The sequence below is a fragment of the Oreochromis aureus genome, linkage group 1 (assembly GCF_013358895.1).
Source record: "Oreochromis aureus strain Israel breed Guangdong linkage group 1, ZZ_aureus, whole genome shotgun sequence".
Classification (NCBI taxonomy): domain Eukaryota; kingdom Metazoa; phylum Chordata; class Actinopteri; order Cichliformes; family Cichlidae; genus Oreochromis; species Oreochromis aureus.
Window position 1 is genome coordinate 26,979,132 of NC_052942.1, and position 20,840 is coordinate 26,999,971.

General features: G+C 40.7%; 1 protein-coding gene across 2 annotated transcripts; it reads right to left on the minus strand.

Annotated features, from left to right (window-relative positions):
• Window positions 1-59: 59 nt before the first annotated feature.
• On the minus strand, window positions 60-20,426 carry fam120b (family with sequence similarity 120B). 2 transcript variants are annotated; one of them, XM_031730714.2, is made up of 15 exons: window positions 20,280-20,426; window positions 19,870-19,992; window positions 17,651-17,841; window positions 17,338-17,471; window positions 17,126-17,248; window positions 16,842-17,033; window positions 15,337-15,601; window positions 15,066-15,249; window positions 13,624-13,725; window positions 13,030-13,202; window positions 11,296-11,388; window positions 6,165-6,371; window positions 5,827-5,974; window positions 570-834; window positions 60-496 (listed from the first exon to the last, which is right to left on the minus strand). In XM_031730714.2, the coding sequence occupies exons 2-15, from the start codon at window positions 19,988-19,990 to the stop codon at window positions 466-468; spliced, it is 2,229 nt and encodes a 742-aa protein (XP_031586574.1). In that variant the 5' UTR covers window positions 19,991-19,992; window positions 20,280-20,426; the 3' UTR covers window positions 60-465. The 2 variants fall into 2 exon arrangements, with proteins under 2 accessions (XP_031586574.1, XP_039467552.1); XM_039611618.1 differs by lacking the exons at window positions 60-496; window positions 570-834 and adding an exon at window positions 1,399-1,842.
• Between the last annotated feature and the right edge of the window lie 414 nt (window positions 20,427-20,840).

The window sequence follows — 20,840 nt, forward strand, 5'->3', positions numbered from 1 at the left end:
ACTGTTTCTCTAGTTAATCCCATTCCTTTGAAAGGATTAAGGCACTGTACACAAACAGCTTTTAAGATCTTCGCCTTTTTATTGTTTGAGATAAGACATAAAAACAGCCTCAAGGGTTACCTGTTAATCCACCTTCTCAGATGTAAGATGGAAGCGTCTCATTTACTGCTTGTTTGATGGCTTGATGCTGTTCATTTTGTGTAATAGTAAAACAGGTTTTCCTGAGATTAAGCGGAGGCTGGTGACGGACTAAACTGACAAATGAAACGTCAGACACATTCCAAACCTCTTCATTCCTCCCTCTCTAAATCCCCATTCATTTACCTCCTGCATCCTTTGGACAAACACTCCTGACAGCTCATTCACTAAGCAGTTTGTTCAGAGAAATTAGATTCCTCCTCTTCTTTCACCGTGTCTTTCCCATCCTCTTAACTGCCAAAGTCCTCCCCTCTAATCCTTGTCGAGTTACATTCCTGGAGCCGGAGGTTGCGGCCATCTGAGAGGAGAGGAGATGAGTTAGAGAAGAGGAAACTGTAAACTGACATTTTTGTGCCATATTCTGCTGCTACCTCGGAGCCAGCTGGTATTTCCCTCTGTTGTTATACGCTCGACCCCTGGGCTTCGGAGGGCGTCTTGTGTTCTGATTTCCTCGATCGTGGTGGTCAGGACGACCTCCTCCTCTGTGTCCTCCTCTCGCCCACGGCCCGTCTGTGCTTTCATATTCTCTTTGAGCTTCTGTTTCTTCCTCTCGCTCCCTCCATCCCCGTCCACGCCGATGCCCACCCGTCGTCTCCCCTCTTTCCCTCCAACACGTACCACCACTGGGAGCCCAACCTGAGGGTAAGACACAAATCTCTGTACACCGTGCTTCTGTAACATTCAAAAATGCAGCAAACTGGTTTTAGACACATTCAGTCCAGAGTTTTGGAGGTTTAACACCTTTGAATGTGCGAGTTATTAATTCATTAAATTGCTTCGAATGATTCTTGGTCACTGAAAGGCATTAACAAAACCCTGGCATTTTATCACCATTTATGTTGTTTTGACCAAATCGAAACAGTTGCCGTTTACCTCATTTTATAATTCACAGACTGTATCCAAAAAATGGATGAGCCCACAGTGACATGATGCACTCTTTTGAAGCCATGAGGTACACATTTCAGCTGCTGACGTCTTACCTTCTTATATGGTAGCAGGCTGGACATCTGACTCCACCCTGGGTCACTCCGGCTAACCATATGTGTTTTGGGAGCCAATCACCACATCATATTTTCTCTATATGATTAAAGCAATCACTTAAATGAAGTGATTGGATGTCTAGTGTAGAAAATAGTTTAGAAATAAGTAAGCTGTGTGTTTTTAGCAAATGAATAAGAGCTTAAAATAAGAGTGCAGAAAGGTCCAGAGAGTCTTTATGACTCCATGACTGTACAAAAGATGTACAACAAATATTTTTATTAGAATATTATATGAGCTACATTAGCATGATACTTCATTTTTAATATCATGGTTCTCTTTGATACTGGCAGATATAAAGCAACTCAACTGAGCCTGGTATCAAAGTTATCCAGATTACAAGACAAGCCCAAGTTCTCCAGGTATCCTAAGGCTAACTGTGCCAAATTGAAAGCAGACCACAATTATCCTTACGCCACCGTCAAAGTGACGTCCAGTCTGCGCCTGCCACCTGACATTTAAATTAACATGACAATTTTGGCACCAGTTTAACTCACCTGGTGGAGCAGGTGAGCATGTACCGCAAGGCTGAAAGCAGCTGAAAAGGTTTGAGTCTCACTGCATGTCTTCCCCCTCTCCCAGTTTTCCTGTCTAATCTCCACTGTTCTATCACATACAAGAGGAAAAACTCAAATAAAACAAATAAATAAACAAATGGGACCACAAAAGAAACATCATGTTGTACTAAAAATACTTTAAAAGAGTTTATTGAGACCATAAACTCATGAGGAAAGTGTCATGAGGAGGAGGGCCATTTACTCGTAGACTTCTATACAATTAGACTGAGAGGAGGAGCTCCTTGGTAATGGCTTGTTTTTTCAGATCCAGAGACTACGATCGTTTATATACATTCTGTGGTTTAATAAGAGTTTATTTAGAGTCTGTGATAGGACTTTACTGAAACCAGTAAATGACAATAACTTTGACTAATGCTTGAAATCAGCAGTCTTAAATGTAAATGTTAATCAGTTCAAACAGTATCAACATTCATCTCGTCCTCTCTCTAACATACACAGATATCCATCTTGCCTTTCAAGTCTTCCCACAATTATGTGACAACAGCCCACAAAACAGCAAAAATTAAAAATTTCAGACAGGACGCACACAATCATCAAGTCTGCATTAACTGTGTCGACAGCCGAATTATGATAGGACAGAATACTTTCATCGCACTGAGAGTTTATACAGCTTTCCTTACAAATAACAAAACATCCCAAAAGCAGCTTTTTATTGCTGCACGACTGATTATGAAATTGATCTGCTGGCAGGAACAGTTTCTCTGGGTGTGTTCAGCTGCCATTAAAATCTATTGTTGGATTCACAGAAGCCTGGGACTTGCCTTCCACTTAAGAAACTCTGACAGATGTGGAACGTTTTAAGCCAATTACAAAGTGCTTAAAATAAAACATCAAGTCCAACTTTAGAGTTTACCAAAAGCGCGTTTGGCTAAATCAGACCGCCATCTTCACATCCATCCAGTGCCTGAGTGTGAAGGTGCAGAAAAAGAGTATGTAACACATGCCATGAGCACGAGAGCAATGCGTCAGCGAGGCCACAAGGACCACAATCTTTTTAAAGGTGTTTTATGTCTTGCAGAAAAAAGGAGGAACTAAAGAAGGGAAACATTAGAGGTTAGGGTAAATATTTTATTGCAAATAGGTGCAGCTCTGATAAGAATGTATGAAAATAAGGTTGTTTACAATTACATCTTGTCTTTTTGAACAGATAGAAGCTGGAGAGACGTGGAAGAAGAGCTACACTGGATTCACTGCCGGAGTGTAATTGCGAGGGCAGGCAGGCTGAGGAGATATTTGCTGAGGAGACTAAACATCAGGCCTGATTCAAACAAAAACCAAACCCGGGTCCTCAACGATACCACATAGCGCCACCGCTACTCTCACGCACATGCATACTCTCTCTGCGGCACACACACACACACACACACACACACACACACACACACACACACACACACACACTCATTTCCCCACAGCTCTGTAGTAATGATCGGTGTCTGTGTCTGGCAGAAATGAAACACTGAGGTATAAAGAGTGTATAGCCTTCCATCTATAAAACCAGAAACATCCTCATGAGACCCACAAGGGTTGACTTGGGCAGAAAGCAGACAGTTCGGCGCAAACTGGAGGATCTGCGCCAATATGGCATGCAGCGCAACGGTCGCAAAAGGTTTATAAGTCACAGGGTTGAAGAGAAACTGCGGGTTCACATTTCATAAGCTCCCGCTAAGTCGCCTTTTGTGATGGGGTCTGCAAACTCCAGGCAAGAGGTGAAGTTGGCCTACAGCCTGCACACTGCAGTCAAGACCGTCATATAAAGACGCATTAATAGTCCTTCATGACAAAACAGGAGGTGTGTAAAAGGTTCAAGAAACAGCAAAGGGTTTTGAAGAGTCTGGAAGCTGGAGGAAAACTACCCCACTGATAGAAGTTAAGATGATGAATAGAAAAAGTAAAACAGAAGGGAACAACTGAGGGGAAGGGGAGCAGAAAGAGGAGAGAGACAGACGAGAGGAGTCTGTAATCAGTTGTTGTGAGTCTTAAAATAGAGCTCTCCCAGCCTATAAACAGAAACCCACTATTACTAGTGCACTGACAAAGCAAGTCTCGGATCCAAGCGTGTGTGTGTGTGTGTGTGTGTGTGTGTGTGTGTGTGCGTGTAAATGAGCACGGCGGTATGTGATGAGGCCGCAGCACACATGGAGCTCATTACAGCATGGCCCTCTGGGTAATGTGGTTCCATGAGGGGCCCAAAGAACTACAACCGCAGATCAACTGTCAGATTAAAATGATGCTTCTCTGTTCAGCTCCAGGAGGATTTTTTATTAGTTTTTCATGTGAGCTCGCAGACAGATTGCACCCATCGGATCACTAGGGGCCTCTTCAGCACTCGGTACTTTTGGACAGTGATTAGCTTAAAATATAAAAACAACTGAAGCGTAAAAAATAATAGCGACATCGTGGCATCTCCTTTTTGGGGCTTCTTTCTTTTCTTTTCTTTTTTGTTTTGTTTCCAGAGTAGATGCAGATACGGGAAACACATGAAAAGAAAATTGGTCTGATGTGCAACAAAGGTCCCCAGCATAGCACAGAGGACATTATGGTTATATGGTATGCATCTGAACCACGAGGTTACCAGAGCACACCAGAAACACTGTAATATTCAGTCAGAAGGGTTTTCTCTTTCTGATCCTCATTTAGGATGGTCTTTAGATCAAACATCTTTTTCCAAAGAGTCGTGGCTCAAATGGGAGCAAAATTATACAGCACGAAAACAACACACAAAGTGAATGGTAAGGGCAAAAAAAGTCGACGACTTATTACAATAATTTATTTCCCCACATTTCTATCCCAGGACTGTCTAGAGAAGCAATTTAAACACCCCTAAATTATTTTGTACTGTATCTCAGCGTAGCTTCTCAGTTCTCCCTGAAACCACTTTAGCGCTTCTACCTTTAAGCCAATTCTTCTGATTTGCTGCTCCTCATTAACACAAGGTTTAAACAGCAGATGAAAAAGTGCTTTTGTGCTCACATCCAGAGATGAGATGATCATATTGAGGATATCTGCTCTCTTTTACATCATGAGCTTTCAGCCCAGAGGCATTACTCATGCGTATGTTGACAGTAGAAGCCCATGTGTAATGCACAAACAAGGAAAGGCATAGGAAGCTCCATTTGTGTTAAAATCAACTTTTCTACACCAGCACACAGCACAACTCCACCCCTTTGGCCTGGTAGGCCTTTAACCTCTTAACCAAAAGACTGAGAACAAAGAACTTGTAAGTTAAGAAGACTGTTTAACATTAAATCTGATTGCCATGCAATGTAAATAGATATGTCCTGACTTAAATGTATAGTAGTTACACCAGAGCTCTGTATCAACTTTAAATAAATAGAACTCCTACGATGGTGGATGCATTAGTGACGTAAGTTGATATTCTAATCTATTCAGTCCTTTCAGTAGCATGAAAGCACTGTGACTTGATTTGGCCCTAAATTGTAATTTTGTTTTGTTCTCATTTGAATGTGTTGAAAAAATCATCCATGCGTTCATCTGTTAAATCTACTAAATCATCATTGTCATAACAAATATTTTGGAACGACTTTCTGGATCTCGTGTTTTAGCGTGCACACCACATCAGCTGTTCTGTGAGCCAGCGCAACCAACATCAGTGTACTTTCTATGGTTTGTATTCTGCTGTGATATAACAGCACAGAACAAGGCCAAGTGCGCATTTCCGTTTGATTTTAACTCTTCGATTATCACTTTCAGAGCAGACTAAGTGTTTGGAAAGCTGACAAATAAAGCTAAAGTGTTAAGAAATACTAAAACTATAGACCAGCACAAAAAGAGACAAAGCAACTTAAACCATCATCATCTGAACATGCAGAATGCATATTCATATCATTTTTTATGCTTCGGACAAATTAAGCAACATGTTTACAGGGAAACTTTGTACCAAAAGGTCCTAAAGAAGAGAAAGAGTTGATGGAAACTTTAAGTGACAAGCCAGTATTCACATGTACAGAGATAATCAGCTAAAAGCAGGTATCAAGTGTGTGTGTCTCACCTGAGTGTCTGTCTCTGTATCCGGTTTGTGTTGTGGTTTTAGGACGTGACTGTGGTGCGTTGGGTCTGGACTGCAGGACTCTGCCTCTCTTGCTGCAGGTTTCTGTAAGTTTCTCCCTTAACTGGAGGAACAGAGACAGGCTGGACGACTGGGAGAAAGAGACAAACGTAAGATTACACACCCACAGATTAAGTTACTTGTCACTACCAAAGACATTCGTTTGAATTAATAAACAGAAGCAAAACCAGACTAGCTGGAATAAGAAGTCACTTCTTTCTCCCTCTGAAGTCTTGACGCATTCATAAATGCCCCATTTTTCTTGTCCCATCTCCACTCACATCGTGATCCAGCAGCTCAGCTTTCTCTGTGCCGCTGTGTGCCAGCAGGTACTTTGAGTGGAACAGCCGTCCATCGAAGCTGTGCCAGGGCATTAGAGCAGTGCTGGGCAGCGGGCAGCCGCTGGCACAGTTAGCACCCAGCAGGTGGCTCAGCCCTCGGACGTACAGAGATCCCAACTGCACCGCACGACTCGAAAAGAAAGGCAGCTGAAAACAAAAAAATAATTTGGTTGTAAATTTAGACTGAGTAACTTCTTTAAAGTTAAATCAAATATTTTGGTACAGGCCATTGTCAGTCACCTTATAGATAGAGATGACACAAACACAACTCTTTACAATCCTTCCAGTGGGTTGACTTTGAGCTTACCACATGTAGGAGTAGATTTTTTTTTCAGCTCAAAGAGAGACTTGTTTGCTGTTGATTATTTCCCTTTTTTAATGCAAAAATCACCTGTCTAGTATTTAAGAGCTTTTAATCGCTCTTTGACTGTCAATTGATGCTAACATCAATAGATAAATATAAACTGAGATCAACTGCAGCACTGATTGTCGCATTAGTGTCTTTTTCTGAACTGCAGCGGATTTAAAAGTCCTGCTGCACAGAGCCATCTGTTCCTTCAATGTGTTTAGCGTCACCGCCCGCAACAAATTCCTGAACATTGTTGTCTCCCAACCCCAATTTGCACAAACTTATCTGCTCTGCACTGACTCATAAATCAGAAAATTAAATACTACTCAGGCCACCCACTTCACTGTTACTTCACTTGGTTTCCTCTTGCTCACTGCCAGATGACAGTGAAGCATCTCTGTATATCTTCCTATTTGTTGGCTGCATGTGATGGTGAAACTTCTTTGCTTAGTTGGACTCAAATTGGCTTTTAAACTAAGACCATGATTACATTTTTTTCCTGGATGTAACTATGCTTGATGACATTGTGAATGATGAGGATGAACAAAGTAAAATGAAAACAGGAAAGATATCTCAGAGTGAACCTGCTCTTATACTGCAGCAAACAAGAGTAAATCTCCCCATTTACTTTTCAAAAGTCTTCACCCTTGCCTCATTTGTTTATATTTAGCTAGAAGATTGGGAAATACGTGCAGCCAGGTCTCCGGGCTTGAAGGACATTCAAAGCTCCTTTTTTGGATTTTGGCTGCCCTTTTCTGTCAGGATGAGCCCACACTGCATCAATAATGTTTAAACGCTGGGCATGCCTCAGCCTTTCTTTCCTGCTTCCCTTCCTTAAGAATTGCTTCTTGACAGAAAACACTTGCACTGAGACCATTTCTGATGAAATCCAAGAAATCTGATTCTGTTCATCTGGAAGTTGCATGCTCCACCAAGCATGCATCAAGTCATTTCTGGTGATACTTCAGTAGACACTAGATGGATCAGCTGAAGAGCCAAATGCACCTCTCAGGTATTTGCTAAATTTTTCAGTTTCTTAAAGGCATGACCTTCAGGTCATTTACGATACTGCAGCAATTTCTTTTGCGTTCCACTTGTTTGGTTTCTTCAATTGTTTTGCACATCAGGCTCAGATATGCCAACTCTTCTGCTAGCAGATCTTTGGGAATCAGCTTATTGATGATTCTTATGTTTGTCAAACTGTTATGTGTTATTTTTAAAAAACAAAACAAACTGGAATAAATTATCTTTTTTGACAGGCTACTGGTATCAAAGCGGCTAAAGATACTATTAAAAATTGTTTTTTCGGTAAGTTGTCTTCTGTGTGTAGACACATTGGTTCATCCTTTGAGTTGCACAACTTCTTATGCTTGAATGATTCGTAGGTCATTGAAAACAAAAGCCATTCCTCTGGAAACAGCCAGAGGGCTGGACTGAAATTTTAAGAAAAAGCAGCCAATGTCCAAAGGAAAACTTTGTAACACCACTTAATAAAAATTCTAGAAAGTCTGTCTCCTTGGAAGCAAAACATAAATAATTGATGCACTCAAGACTTTTGCACAGTGCTGTAAATGCCCTAATAAAGATAAGATTCTCCTGAGTAAATAATAAAAAAAATCAGGCAAAATTATGATATATCTTACAGCTGTTTTGTGTAACTGAGAGAACAAAAACAAACTGCGGGAAAAGAATAAAGAATAAGAGGAGGATGAAGAAGTGGAGCGCAAGCTGATTGTAACAGCAGGCAGATGTTCTGTGTGTGTGTCTGCTCTCACCTGTCCCTCTGGCAGATAGCACTGATAACAGTGATTACGTGTACACAGACACACACATACACTCATCCCTGCCTGCCACCTGCTTCCAGTCAAACACAGCTTCACCTTCTGAAAACAATGAAACACTGGACAGACACACAAGCCTGAAGGCACAAACAGACACAAAGAAGGAAAAGAGATACAGAGCAACACGAGGGAGAGAGAAAGAGTGTTCGAGTGCAAAAAGGATAAGAACATGAGAACACACACACACACAAAAGACAGAGACAAAGACAGAAATCTGTGTGTGCATGTGTGTGTCCAGTGGGGCGGAGTGTGCATGGTGTAAATAGCTCCATGTGGTGAGCGTCAGCCAGGACAGACAGGCGACTGTCGCCAGCTTACTCTCTCTGTCGCACACACAAACACACACACGCCAAAATCACTGTCCCATGGGGAGGAATGTTGCAACACAACCGACGCATCCAAAAACCTATGACCCACAGCCCCTCTCTCCTACACACACACTGCGTGACACTTTTTCACAAACAGACACTTCTCTCTCATAAATTAATCATTTAATAAAGAAAATCTTTGTGATTTTTACCTCCTGCTGTGATGTGTGATGTATGTGAATCTGTAGCTGTCTGTAAACTGTGCAAACACACACAGAGATATGAACTTGCAAAAATGAATACCATACACACATCAATAACAATTTGTGTGTGTTTATGTGCATATTTAATCCGTACACTAGTCACTCAGTTAAAACCCCTCCTGCAGCTCTGAACCTCTCCCGTACGACATATTCAAATCAACGCCCAGCCCTAATTATTGTGTAGAAAACAGATGAGCAGCACAAATACAAATTACTAGACATAAGTATGGTAATTAAGCAGTAAAAATAAATGGGGCTACAAAGAGGCAGCAAACACAACGGTCGTTTTCCCAGAGAATGGAAATGCACAGCTGACTCTCAGACGCTCGCATCTGTGAGAACGCACAAGTCCCACGATGCCCATTCACTAAAGACTGAAATTATACAGTAGTAGTATCCACTGCCTTGTTAATACATGTCCGATGAGGACTTTGGTTCACTCTGTTTTTATACCAATCTTATCTAAAAAAGTATCGTTCTTAATCATCTCAAATTTAAACTATTTTGCTTTTCCTGTGCAGTATGCCATGTACTCACTGTTACAATGGTGGATATTTCTAATAAACAATAAGAAAACTCTTTAAACAATAAATGTGACAAGAAGAATCAAGCAAAAATGCCCTCGAACAGAGTGATTTGTCATTCTTGTGTCTGACCGTCTGTCATCTTGCATTAACATCAGCACAACAACTGTGCAGCAGGAGCTTCATCTCCAAGCACAATGCCAAGCATAGGATGCAGTGCTGTACAGCACTCAGCTACTGAACACTAGAACAGTGGAAATGTGTTCTGTGGAGTGACAAATCACACGTTTTTATCTGGCATCTTCTTTGGTGAATGCCAGGAGAACGTTACCTGTCTGACTGCACTGTGCCCAGTATAAAGTTTGATGGACGGTGGACAAGCAAGGTTCATGAAGACATGACTAGGCCACACAGACTCCTGTCCTCAAGCCCATTGAACACCTTTAGTAGAACAGATATTACGAGCAGGACCTCTCGTCCAACACCATTGTCTGACCTAATCAATTTTCTTCTGGTTGAATGGGGGGAAATTCCCACAGACACACTCCAAAATCTTGCAGAAAGCCTTTCCAAAAGAGTGGAATGTGTAAGAGCTGCAAAATGGGATAAACTCCTTACTGATGCCTATGGATTTAGAATGGGATGCCATAAATCTCCTGTAGGTGTAATGTGTAAGTGGCCCATTACTTTTATCCATATAGTGTATTTATAACATTTCAATGGTGGATGCTGGAATTAAACATGCCTAAAGTTTCAAACGATGATGTGAGTGTGTGTACAAATAATCCCTGTGAGCTAAAACCTCACACTACACACTGCTCTGAATGCTTTGGCTGTGTATGATGTCAAAGAGAGGGGATATTATTATATGTACTTCAGACACAGGGGGCTGAACCCAGGGCTAGTCCAAGACAGGCATGGATTATTTTAACTCTGGCGCTGTGGAGAATAAGGAGCTGGAGATTAGCAATAACAGGTTCGGTTTTCTTTAATTTCTGCATAATGATGCTGCTTTGGGGATGCGAGTCTTTGAAAAACAAGTTTAGATCTTAAGACAATCCTGGGTATATGAGAATCAGGGAGAGGATTTTAAAAATGAAAGTGTTTCTGGTGTGACACTTGTGGGTCGGGTTCATACTACCTAACCACAATGTCCTCTGTGCTATGTTGAGGACCTCTTTTCATGCGTTTCCTCCACCTACTCTGCAAGCCTTCCAATTAAAATGCAAAAAAATAAAGCTGGCCAAACCAAGTGGCTTTCATAGTTTCAAAACTAAACAATGAAAGCAAACTTTAAAAATCCTGGACAATTAACTTGTTAGCTAAGCAAGTATAAACACTTTATATAAATTTAATTGCACAGAAATGCAAAAAAGAATAAATATCCACCAGTGTATGTGTGCTTTTAAGACATTCCTGACGACTGGATTTTAAAAATATGGTTCAAAATTTCTATTTCCAACAACAAAAACACCCTGCAGTTTATCATAACTGCTTATTTTTTCAAGGTTGTTGTATGCTTTCTTGGAAAGACCGTCAATCAGCAGCTTATTTATGTTTTCTCCCCACTTTCTCTTCACTTTCTATTAATGGAAACATTTTCAGAGCTGTGTTTACCACAAGTGGACTTTGTTTACTGTAAACGTCAGCGAACATTGTCTTCTTGCAGCGGGGATACACAATGTTTGGCTTCACCGTTAAGAAAACGTGGGGGTGAAAATCTGAAAACAACTATAAAATATCAAAGGCATCTTTTACACATTATCTAAATGCGTTTGTGACAGACCTCGATCTGTTGAAGCTCCTGAGAGGATTTCAGTCTCAGACACACAGCTTGACTCAGGTAGGAATCCACGTCTTCTAGAGATAAAGTTTGTACCTGAAAACATGCGCACAAACCAAACACACAAGGGAAAATACATGGTTAGCCAGTTCAATCACATCCCAGTGTGTCTTCTTTGTGGGTCAGTTTGTTTTGTCTGCTCGCTGTGCAACAAGTCAACACAAAAAGAAACAATGACGGCTGCAGAGACAAGGCTGCCCAGTTGTGTGTACAAAACAAACAAACCCTGAAGTTATTTAAATAGAAGAGCGAGAGGGGAATGTGAATGCAGCAGTGATCAGACAACAGCTACTATTGTCTGTCATGCTGTCTGCTCATCTTTAATCATCTGCTCGTCTAGCCTCCTTCTAACAAGCTACTGTCCTGTCTGTCAGGGCCTTCATTCATTTAAATCACTGCCAGCCAGCCAGCGCCTGACTAAAAACCAGTCTGAAAGGCTGCCTGTCGATTTTAGCATCAAACCATTCAGTTCTGTCTCTCCAAGATGGGACAAACATTAGGAAAAAGTTACTACTATCTAAATCATTCTAAAGCTATGACCGAACTTTGGTGTTTTTTAGTTGGCGTGTATTAAATGTATTAGAAAAGAAAAAAGAAATTAGTACTCGAAGCATACTTTTAAGACAACAAATAACATGTTACACAAAAACAAGACATCTGACCTTTTCTTTGAAAATGTATCTTTGTTAGAAACGCATTAATAAGTGATTCAAGTGTCTCTGAAAAACAGTTAATAAAAGGTATAATTTATGTTTCGCTTCTATAACATGACGCACACACGGTTATCCTGTCACGCGATCCCGTGTTGTGTTAAAGCTCAGTCAGAAGACGTCAATGCAAAATACCCAAACCAAAAGCTTCTTTCACATACAAATTAGTGATCACAGGGCATTACAGCAGGATCAAAAGCAGCTCAGATTGATACACTCGTAGATTTACAATCAAAATACAGTAATACGAGTTCTGAGGTGGTTTGAGAATTGTCTCCTGAGTTATTCAAAGCCCCTGGATGGTTATCAGGACTTGTTGACGTAAGAGCTGAAGTTACAAAGGCCGGTGTCTGTGTCTAAACTGGGCCCCCAGTGGATGATAATGGTTACCGTCAAGCCATCAACAAGCGATGTTTGACTTTACATCACACGGTGACAAAAGAGCAGAATAATTGTTGTGTACGTGTTATAGATGTAAATCCCAAATCAAAAGCTTACTCGTACGTTAAACTGTCATCAAACATATTTGGTCTTTCATTTCTTTGTTTACATGAACCGCCAGCTGTAGATATCATCCCCTTTCATCTAGCAGCTTAACCGGAGCCCAAGCCAAACATGCGCCCTGACCAATAACAACCAAAAGAGGAAAGACCAATCATGCTGCAGATGCAATCATTTGTAAAGTACAGCTGTTAATATTATTTTTATGATTTTTGGGGCAGAATCGATCAACAAGACACCAGAGAAGACTGTAAAACATGTGTAACAAACAAAAAGCACCTCAATTTTTCCTATTTAAAAATAAAAATAAGTTACATTTGCTATTGATTCATTAATAATTAAATCACATCCTTTTCCCAGAGAATCATACAAATATTTCTGCTTTTTTTCTCTTTAAATAACTTTAATTAACTTAATTAACTGTTTTCATTCTCTGATCGCTACCAGATAAACGCATCTACACTACCTGTAGGACTAAATATGTGACCAGGCAGAGAGCAGCCAGGAGAGCATCTTCAATAACTCCATACAGCTCCGAAAACTCAGGACAGCCAAAAATCGTGAGGAAGGCTGTCAGGCGAAGAGCAGAAACGTCAGGACCCGTGCTAAACCATAACAAGTCCAGACTGGGTTGATCACCTACAGATTCGAGCAAAAGAGAAAAATACTATGGACTTTAGATGGAAAAATATGGCACAGTATATCACAAATCTCTTTCATGTGTTAAACATAACCAGAGCCAGCTTTTCAACGTGAGTCTTAAAGCCGCTGGTGCCTCAGGGTTAGTCTACAATGATTTTAATTACAGAGAAAACATAATTCCCAGGAAACAATCATTTATAACCACAGGACTCATTTGGTTGCTGCTTATTTGGGAGCAATTTAGTCCTATAGTGCATAAACCAAGAATCATGGACATAGTCGTCATTTTATCATCTCAGGGATAAAAAAAATAAATCAAATAAAATCTTGTATTGGTGGTCTAACTGTACTGAATTCACATTTTATTTTGTGTCCAAAGATAAAGAAATAAGTATATGAAAAATAGCAGGTACAGTACATGGCAGGCTGACTGGGAGAGGGAGGACTATATCAGGTTCCTTCAAAGGGTTTCCGGGGAAGACAAACCATTCCCTGATTGCTGGAGGGTCCACAATCCTTCCTGAAAAAGCACAACATTGTCAGGGTTATGCTTGGATTAGCTTTACTCGATTTCCTTCAAAGAACATCATCATTCTCCTCACTTTACATAAAAACTAACGGCACAAACTCCACTGTCGTGTGTGTGTCTGCACGGTTCGTAATCCCTTTGCCTCTCCACTGAAGATATATTTTTAATGTTGCCAGAATCTACATGCATCTATATATGAAGACAGACAAAGCCACTGTGAAATCACTCAGACCCAGATGTCTGCTGATTAATGTTAAATGAGACCTCAACAATACAGACTTAGAGACCAATCGGTAACCCCCTGGTAACTGGTTGCTAAGGAAAAGTGTATATCCTGACTGGCAGGTGAAATCCGTTACAAAAAGGGTGCTGCATCAAAAACCTCCTTTTGATTGCTTTAGTCACTAGCAGATTGCTGCACTTGCCCACAGTTAGCATGGAAGACGTCGACAGCGGTGAATGCTGAAATTGCCGACTGTAAATGCTTGCAAACTAACCACGAAACAAAGGCAGTTTGCCTTCAAAATAAAAGTTGGGCCTTAGTATTGAACACAAAATGTTTCAAAAGGGTAAAACTTTTATTTTGAAAAAAAAAAGATCTCGATTTCTGATTTGTGTGGGACTTTTTCAAAGTTTCACTGCCACACTGAAACTGGCAAATTTACAGCTAAGTTGGTATCTTCCATACAAACTACTGCACAATCAGCTAACGACCAAAGCATTTACAAGGAGGTTCTCAGTGCAGCACAGTATACAGCAAGCAACCTCCTGCAACCTCTTGCTAACCAGTCGGGGGATATTCACTTTTCCCTAGCGATCAGTGGCTGTCAGGTGGTCACCGACTGGTCTTTACGCTTGTCTGAACAGGGTGTCACAAACAAATATTTTATTTACCAAACCTGACTTCTTAGACAGGCTGTATTACTGAGCAGCCCATATTTATCAGATAATTACATTGAATTGATCCAAAAAAAAGACCAAAGGCACAAATATGAATGCAGAGTTCCAGTTTGGTGATTTGGGAAAGTAAGACCTGATAGACACCTACTGGTTATCAACACGCCTCTTGGCCAAAGTGAGCATCACTGTAACCTTTTAAGCGAAATCCAAATGATTATAATAAATAAATAACTCATTGCATAGTTCTAATAGGATAATAATATGTTGTTTTTTTTCTGGGTATTTTAACATTGGAGTCTATGGGGATTAAATTGCTGTTGGAGTCAGACTCAAGTCACCACTAGAAAAACTGTAGTTTTTGGCATTTATTGTTGACTTTTTTCATTCGTGTATGCTTCTGTTCTCATTGTCTTATGTATTAACTGTTTTACCATCGTGGCCAAGCAGAAGGAGGAGACCATAGATGAGTTGTCTGCAGGGCTTGTAGACGAGGGCCTGAGGCACTAACTCGGTGTCCTCCTCATCCTCCAGAGTGTTACTACACTCAGTGACTCCCACACACAAGACAGTGTAAACCATGAAACCCTCTGCTGCTGCATGCTTCTCTCTACATGCCTGTGGAAAACCACACAGTAAAGAAACATTTATTCCAGTCTGCAGGGAGTTCTAAAGAACAAAATCACATATATGACTATAACATACCTTTAGGATTTCTGGACTAACATATTTTTCAAAAGCAGAGGGAAGTGAGGAGATTTCACACAGCTCGGGACGTTTCTGTCCAGGTAGTGTGTATAAGCAAACGCCTTTCTTCAGTAGCTCTCTACGAGGAGCCGAGAGATCCAGAGACTGTGGGACCAGTTCAGTTTCCTCGTCCTCTGTACTCCACAGAGAGCTCACAAGCTGGGACACTGCTAGCACCACCTGCCCCTGCGGAGCACCATAATATGGTGCGGGACTGTTTTTCCTGGGAACAATAAAATGAAGAATTTTAACTATGTTGGCTCATTGACAAACCCAAACAAGATGAGTGTTTTTCTTTGCAGACAAAAATAAAGAGTGATGAGTTGGTACCGCATGTTGATCTGAGCTCTGTATAATAACGAAGGATTTGGGCTTATTGAGGTAACTTCAGGTTTAACCTCACGTTTCTAGGGTTGCCAAGGTGGCTCACCATGGTAACTTAATGCAGCAGACCTAACCTGCTTTGAAGCATGTTAAGCTGACAGTAAGGAATCAACAGGTATGAAACACTGAACAACCAGTTCTGTTGAAAATAGCATCACCACTCACGGTCTTCCCACATGTTATTCCTTTTTTTATTTCACAGTTGGCTGGATGAAATTTTAGATCAATTTTGGACAACTGTTCATAACTGTGTGCCGAACATCAAATATGAATGTAAAGTAAGTCTATGCATGCATTCTGTTTTCATATTTGCTCTTCTACTTGCATCATCAAAACGAAATCTGCCAGAGTTGCTGAGCCGTGTGTTAATGATAGAGCTGTGATACTGATAAGTGCATTCATTCACACAGACTGCATTTTTCCGGCTTTCCTTCCTGGCCTCGAACAGACCAGACTTTATTAATAGTAGCTCTTCCAATTTCCCTGACCAAATTACATAAAGCCCACATACATTTTTAGAGCACTTTTTTTTACTGAAGCTCTGTTGATGTTAATATTTTTATCAAATTATATTATTATCCTGTGTACAATCAGTCACTCTGTTCTCTGTAGGCTTATCCATTAGAGGGGAGCTAAGTCCATCCCTTTCACGTGAACATGCTCAAAGATAGGTTAAGAAAACTTGGGATTACCACTTTCATGTGTCATGTTAGTCTGATTGCTGATGTTAGGGTAAGTGAAGCAAGATAAGGAAAAGATAACCTGAGTGGGTCGAACTTGCATTTAAGTGCAGGGCTCATGTACTGGAAAAACAAACTTGAACATGCTTATGATCTCAAAGTCCACAGGTTTCACACTTATTATTATTTTTAATAAGTGTTTATGTTTTAAACAGACACTGAAAAAAAAATCTGTCAAAGAAAAGCTTAGAGAATGAAGTCAAGGAACTCTTTAACATAAAAAGGGTATATTATGTAACTAAATGTAGCCAACAACAAATATAGCATTGATTTAATAGTAAATAAGACTGAAATATCCAATATTCTATTAATATAGCCAATACGGATGCAGATATGCACCTGTAAGCTGCCATCGCATTGTTCCTGACATCACGCATCTTCTCCTCTGACACCACATCATTACCCAGGAGACAAGCCAGCAGTGGTAGTTGGGTAACAGCCAGTCCAATGGTTTGGCAGAGCCTCTGTCGGTTGTACATGACAGTGGTGAGGCTGTTTATCCGCAGCTTTGCCACAGACAAATAAGGGGCACTTTAGAGATAAGAGTTAAAACAAAATGTTCCAATCAGACAGTTTGACCACATTTGTCTGCAATCTGCAATTATGAGATTGACTTTACAAACCTGTCATATATGATGAAGTCTGAATCCTCTCCCAGAATGCCCATGCTGCCATGTTGGCGAGCGTAGCTGGCAATCTCATAGTCTGCCTCCCGCACTGAGCAAAACACTTCCTGACCTAACGACCTGTAAACAAAAAACAAATCTATAAGAACTAGAATTACTGGCTTAATAATCATGGTGCATATATTCTGTCCTGTCTTGCAAACACATACCTGAGAGCAAAGGGTGTGAATGTCGCCAATCCTGAGGGCAGACAAAAAAGCTCTCTACCCGGCTGATCTCCAAGCTCTTTTATGTGACGAAATATCTTTGAAATCTCCCCGTTCACTCTGCGTCTCCTCTTCACCTGTAGACCAGAGCCAAGGTTTTTTGCAGTCACACAAAAATAAGAGACCAATATAATGAAGTTTGATGATGTTTCTGAAACAAATTGTGTGACTTAACTACCTCTTGTACTACTGAATTTTACAATTTGAAGTATGTAGAAACCTGCCAAGGTGTTATTTATTAAGGTTATTTTCTCACCCACTCTTGCCTCTTCTGCTCCTCCACTACTCCATCAAAGAAAAAGACCAGTCGGATGCCTGCAGATGTAAATGCCTCAACCCATCTCTTTAGGATATCCAAGTACTCCCTCCACTGGCCCCCACATGCCCAGTCCTTACATGAATACCAGTGGCGCAAGCAGGCCATACCATCCACAACAAGTGTGGGGTCTGCAAGTAAGTGAAATCAAAATGTAACATACAGCAGACCTGCATGATAACCCAGGCAATGATCACTGTTGTGTACTGTCTGCCTTGGCTCTAGCTGATGTGGGTATCCATATATTAGCACAATAAACCAATAGGGAAAATAAAGTAGGAGCATATAAAATTCATAATATATTTTTAAAGTAACATGAACATGTCCTGTTCTGTTCGTTTTAGAAATGCCATTAAAAGCACTGTTTTAGCTTCCACCAACTAGATTGTACTGTATTACAATCCACTGAATAAACATGCTTAAAGGCATAGCATATACTAAGTATGGGTTTAAAGAAAAGTGCCACCTTTTAAACTCCTAGCATTGCATGACCTTTGTTTAGGTCTGCTGTTATGACTACCAAGCAAAGGTGTACATATGACTACCACCAGAAAACAGCTAAAAATATCACAACTAATACTATACTATTAAATTTACTGTTAGGAAAACATGTACTTCAAATTAAGCTAAATATTTTTTCTGTCAGTAGGCCATAATTTTTACTACACATTTTCAAATACATCTGTAAGTACAAGCATGATAATAACTATTGTTACTACCATGTCACGCCCTGAAATAAACACTGTGAACAGGTGTAAACAGTATTTACTTGTGCATTGGTGGATCATTGCTGAAGCAGTACTTTCATTAAACTGCACGCACCTGTCCACCACCCATGTTGTTGTAGTGTTCTCTCTGTCTCGTTTACAAGCCACAGATTTTTGTTAGTTTTTTTAAATAGATGTTTTATTTTGCTTTTTTTAAACATTAAAAACTGACGATTAGGCAAAAGCCAGAACAAACTATTTCCTTCAGCCAAAAGCTAAAAGAAAATCTCTACATATATATAATCATAGGAAGATTTCCAAGCCAGCAATGTTGGAGCAAGTTGGCTTATTTTAATAATTAAAGTTATTATGACTTTTTTCCCCAATCACTGTCTTGTTGGTGTTTCAGTCCTTAGTCAGTTTTTAGTTACAGTTTTCCTTGCAGCTTCCATTGGCTTTGATCACTTTAAATTGACTCAAATATAAGAGCAGACACAATGGTGGAATTATATAACAGAAGACCAAGGGATCTTCCAGGAATGGTGGCACTATTTTGCAGGGAACTGACTGGTCAGTAGTAAGAGGTATTTTTATACCCCTCGATCTCTATTCTGAGACTTGCTCCAGAGCAAGTTAGGTTTGCAGTGTAAGTTACCATGGTGATCTACCTAGGTAAGAAGTGATTCACCTTTGTAGTACTAGTACTGCTTCACAGTATGGGAGTTTGGTTATCCATGGCCCACTTGTGTTTTTAACTAGCCTGGATTTCCTGGTGTCTTCCTGGATTTGTTAAGTCTCCATCTCTGAGTTAGGGTGATTATGGCTTATTATAGGCTCATTATTATTATGTTATTCCAGTTTTGGGTTTTTTTGGTTGTCTCTTGTCCAATGTGCCTTGTATTTGGTTTTACTTTCGCTGTCTCATTGATACGTTTAACCTGTTTCTTGTTACCCACCTGTTTCCAATCTCCTTGATATCCCACAGTTTGTTCTGTCTGTATTTATACCCCTCATATTTCAGTTAAACTATGTTGTGTCCTACTGCTGTCTCTTTGTGCGTTTCGCTGCTCCCCTTGTCATTTTTAATTTGGTTGCCTGGATGTCAGGACTCTGTTTTTCCTCTGCTTTTGGACTTTATCAGCCATAATAAAGGGTTACTTTTTTTCTTTTCAAGTCTGTCTCTGAAGTCTGTTTGGATCTTCCACCTTTGCTCTACTCCAAAAAAAATAACACCCTTAAATAGAGAACCACTGCTTTAACAGGTTAACAAAACCAAATATTGTACACACATCTGAAAAGCTGAGAGCTGAAAAGCTGTTTCCTGACATTACTTTACATAATCATGCAAACCAGTGGAGAAAACCGGAGCTTCTGGGAGGTCTACTAATATTACCATTTCATGAATGACACAGAGCCACTGTCACACTGGCTGCACACAGAAATAAACTCAACTGCTGGTGTGAGGTGCTGTTGTGGAGGCCTGCTGCTGTCTGGCCATCTCTCTCAGGTTCACTGTCACACAGGCTTCTGGACAGCAGCGGTCCATGAAGTACTGAAGACCCTTCACGCCCATTCCTATTGAGCAGAAACACACAAGGGGCTACGGGAGGAAGCATTTCACGTCTTTCCAAATAGCGTGTACTTTAACTTTTCATCGGGGGGATCTGTTTTGGTGTAACATCGTCACTGTGGGGACTTGATTTTAATGAGAATTGACACGAATGCTAACTGTTAGCTTCGCTTTTAGCCCCGTTTCGTGCCGTTGCCAGCAAACTCTTATCACAGATGTTACGTCACAGCAAATACTACTACAACTGCTCTAGTATCGCTTCACATGGCTAAAAAAGAAGAAAAAAACTCACTTTGAAATGTCGCTGGACACTGAGCGGCATTGGTCCCTGCTGTGTTTACTTGGCGTAAATTCAAACTACTTCCTATAATCTACGCGTGGCGTCATCACGCTACAAAACAAAACGCACGTGCTCGGCGCATGGAGACCACCGCGCATTCATTAAAACAAAGAGTGTGCAGAGACAAAAAGATAAACACGTGGCGCGGCGCTTCTTACTAGCGAACATCCTGAATGTCATGAATGAGAATGAGCCTTTGTGTTTGTGTGGGCTCGTAAGACTTCACTCCAGGACAGGATCAGAGGAGGGCTAATTGCTCTCCTGGAGAGTGGGCAGTCTTTTGCTGAAAGCCATTAGGTCTACCTTCTCCACACAAAGCGCCCTTGGTACCTTCCACTCCATTGTGTGACCAGAGCAGGAATAAAAGAAGGGGACATATGCTGGCCGTCAGTGCAGCTGTCAGCATCTGTCGCTCTACAGCCAGATGCTCTGTGGACTGAGAGGACAATAATCTACGCTTTCCAGAAAACCCCCCCCTCAAAAACCTAATCTTCAAGGAGGGAGGAGCTGTGT

What these genes read in the sequence shown, in the direction of transcription:
- fam120b (XM_031730714.2), bottom strand. Translation starts at nt 19,990, where the DNA reads ATGGGCGTGAAGGGTCTTCAGTACTTCATGGACCGCTGCTGTCCAGAA. An exon ending in AATGCGATGGCAGCTTACAG is followed by an intron (nt 15,602 to 16,841) that starts GTGCATATCTGC and finishes TATTGTTCCCAG; the next exon opens with GAAAAACAGTCCCGCACCAT. An exon ending in CTGAGCTGCTGGATCACGAT is followed by an intron (nt 5,975 to 6,164) that starts GTGAGTGGAGAT and finishes TCTTTCTCCCAG; the next exon opens with TCGTCCAGCCTGTCTCTGTT.